This window comes from Stylophora pistillata, chromosome 6 (assembly GCF_964205215.1).
Source record: "Stylophora pistillata chromosome 6, jaStyPist1.2, whole genome shotgun sequence".
Lineage (NCBI taxonomy): Eukaryota > Metazoa > Cnidaria > Anthozoa > Scleractinia > Pocilloporidae > Stylophora > Stylophora pistillata.
The window spans coordinates 20,390,287-20,392,973 of record NC_142524.1 but is presented as its reverse complement, the minus strand read 5'-3'; the positions used below and the strand labels follow the sequence as shown (position 1 = coordinate 20,392,973).

Sequence of the window (2,687 nt, the reverse complement as noted above, 5' to 3'; positions counted from 1 at the left end):
CTTATGTACTTTGTCTATAGAATATTGACTGTTACAATGGCGTCTCGCCGACTCTTAACTAAAGAAAAACCCTTGCAGAAGTATTTCCATAGGTGTGATCTGCACATCATGGAAACTTAGAGGAAATTATCTTTTTTAAAAGAGAAAGCATTTTATTGTTTGAAGCAGCGACTTACTATGGTCAAATGATCCGCTAAATTTGCAAAGCGAGCAAGGTGCGGAATACGATACCTAATTGTACTTTTTAGATAGGCTTAGTTTATTTGAATGGTCCCGCTTTAAGTGACCATTCAATGCAGGTGGAAGACAATACAAAAAGGCCCGACGTTTGGACTCGGTGAAGGGTGACCGCAACCACTTGTTTTGGAGTAATTTATGAAATGGCGTTTCTTATCAACTGCAGGATTGCAATGCTTTTCCCTGACTTCAGCTATTTATTGCAAATAGGAAAAAAATAATGCTATGTGACTGAACGGTCATGAATATTGTTTCTTGATACCCCCGGATGTATTTGTGGAGGGAGGTCAGTTTTGTCGTATTAATAAATCATGGGGAAAGGAACTGTTCATAGATGTAGAGGATACGTGTAAATTTTGGTTGGCCAATGTAAATCTGAAGTAAATACCATTAGTTGAAGTTTTGACGTCAGGATAAATTTCCATCGATTGAATTGATTAAAATATTCTACCTTGCTTTTACAGGTTGAGCGCCAAGCAGTGGAATCTCACCTCCAGTCTGCTGTAAGAATCCATCTTGACTTAACTGTTGTTAAGTTAAATGAGGCAAATGAAAATTTAGGTAAAACGCAGTCGAAGTTGAATGAAACTGAAACTAAATTTAGTAACACAAATAGCCAATTGCTTGAAACAAAGAAAAAGACATGAATTCGAGACACTGCAAAGACAGTTTAAAGAGAAAGCAATCAAAGATCAAAAAAATGCAATGAAAGAGCAAATAGTGATAGAGAAAAGTGAATCTCCTGGTTTTTCTTCTCTATACATTTGGAAGATTGACGAGTTCAGTAAACTTATGAGGGAGGCCAAGGCTAATGAGGAGATGGTTGTATACAGTGTTTCATTCTACACAGAGAACCATGGATAAAAGCTGAAAGTGATAATATATGCTTATTTCGACCGTCATGCAGAGTATGTCCTATCCGGGGACATTTGTGTAATGAAAGGTCAATATGACGTCATATTACCCTGGCCTTTCAACGGGAAAATAAAGTTTACTATTATGAATCAACAGGAAGATCTGGATGAAAGGGATAACATTATCGCAGTGTTCATACCAGACAATGACCGAAAGTGCTATGCCAGGCCTAAAAACGAAGAGAACTTAGGACATGGGAAACGATTATTTATATCACAAACACAACTCGAATCTAGGCACTACGTTGTGGATGACACTCTTTTCATTCAAGTTGAGGTCGACTCACCTAGGAACCTTCGTTTTGCAAAACTTTCAAACTGATGCATTTTACTTCTTTTTACAGGTTGAGCGGCAAGCACTGGAATCTCACCTCCAATCTGCTGTAAGAATCCATCTTGACCGACTTTTGTTACGTTAAATGAGGCAAAAGAAAGTTAAGGTAAAACGCAGTCGAAGTTGGATCAAACATAATCTAAATTTACTGATACAGCATTGAAGTTGAGACCCTAAGTTGGATGAAACAGCAACTGCATTAAGTAACACAAAAATTAAATTGCTTGACACAACGAAGACGGACGTTTTAAAGAAGGAACTCGAGGCACTGCAAAGAAAGTTTGAAGAGAAAATGGTGATGGTGAAAATTGAATTTCCTCATTTTCCCTCTCTGTTCGTTTGGAAGATTGGCGAGTTCAGTAAACTTATGAGGGGAACAAGGCCGGTGAGAAGACAGTTGTGGATAGTGCTCCATTCTACACAGAGAATCACGGATAGAAACTGAAAGCGGTAATATATCTTGATGGCTATGGAGAGCATAAGGGGAAATTCCTCTCCTTGTTCATTCGTGTAATGAGAGGTAAATATGACGCCATATTACCCTGGCCTTTCAAGAGGATAGTGAAGTTTACTCTTATGGATCAACAAGAAGATCCAGATGAAAGGGAAAATGTTATCAGAGAGATTGTACCAGGCAAGGATCCAGACTGCTTTGCAAGGTCTAACAAAAGAGAAACCTTTGGACGTGGAAAACCATTTATATCTCACACAAAACTCCAATCTAAGCGCTACGTTGTGGATGAGACTCTTTTCATTCCAGTCGAGGTCGGCTCAGAATCGGATCTTTACTTTAGCAAAACTTTCAACCTGACACATTTTACACAACAGCAATCTGAACCAAGTTAGTTAACTTTTAATCCTGGTTTGCCGCTGACCCATTTTTTAGCAATCGGCTTCTACATGCGCTTAAATGTAAAATCACATGAAAGAAGGAAGAAAAAAGTCAACAAAACGCCATCCACATCCTAATCGAGGTACTTATGTCATCGTCGTTATCATCACCACTTTTTTTACTTCGGTGTGCACCTATGAGAGTAATAAGTACTTGTCATCTTTATTCAAATTCGTTAAAGCCATGTCATGGATTAGTTATTGGATATCAAACCTCTTGATTCCCCTTTCTAGAACTGCTAACTTAACATTTCAGGAAATTTTAGATCTTTATTTTTTTGCGGGCAGTTTTCTACTTCTCGCCAGCGGGT

At 38.3% G+C, this 2,687-nt stretch overlaps 1 protein-coding gene across 1 annotated transcript; it reads left to right on the top strand.

Annotated features, from left to right (window-relative positions):
• Nucleotides 1-674: 674 nt before the first annotated feature.
• Nucleotides 675-1,473, top strand: LOC148728700 (TNF receptor-associated factor 1-like; the record flags this gene model as incomplete). Its single annotated transcript, XM_088725017.1, has 2 exons — nt 675-852; nt 1,145-1,473. Coding segments are annotated over 2 exons (507 nt in total), but the record flags the coding sequence as incomplete, so codon positions are not given.
• Nucleotides 1,474-2,687: the final 1,214 nt, after the last annotated feature.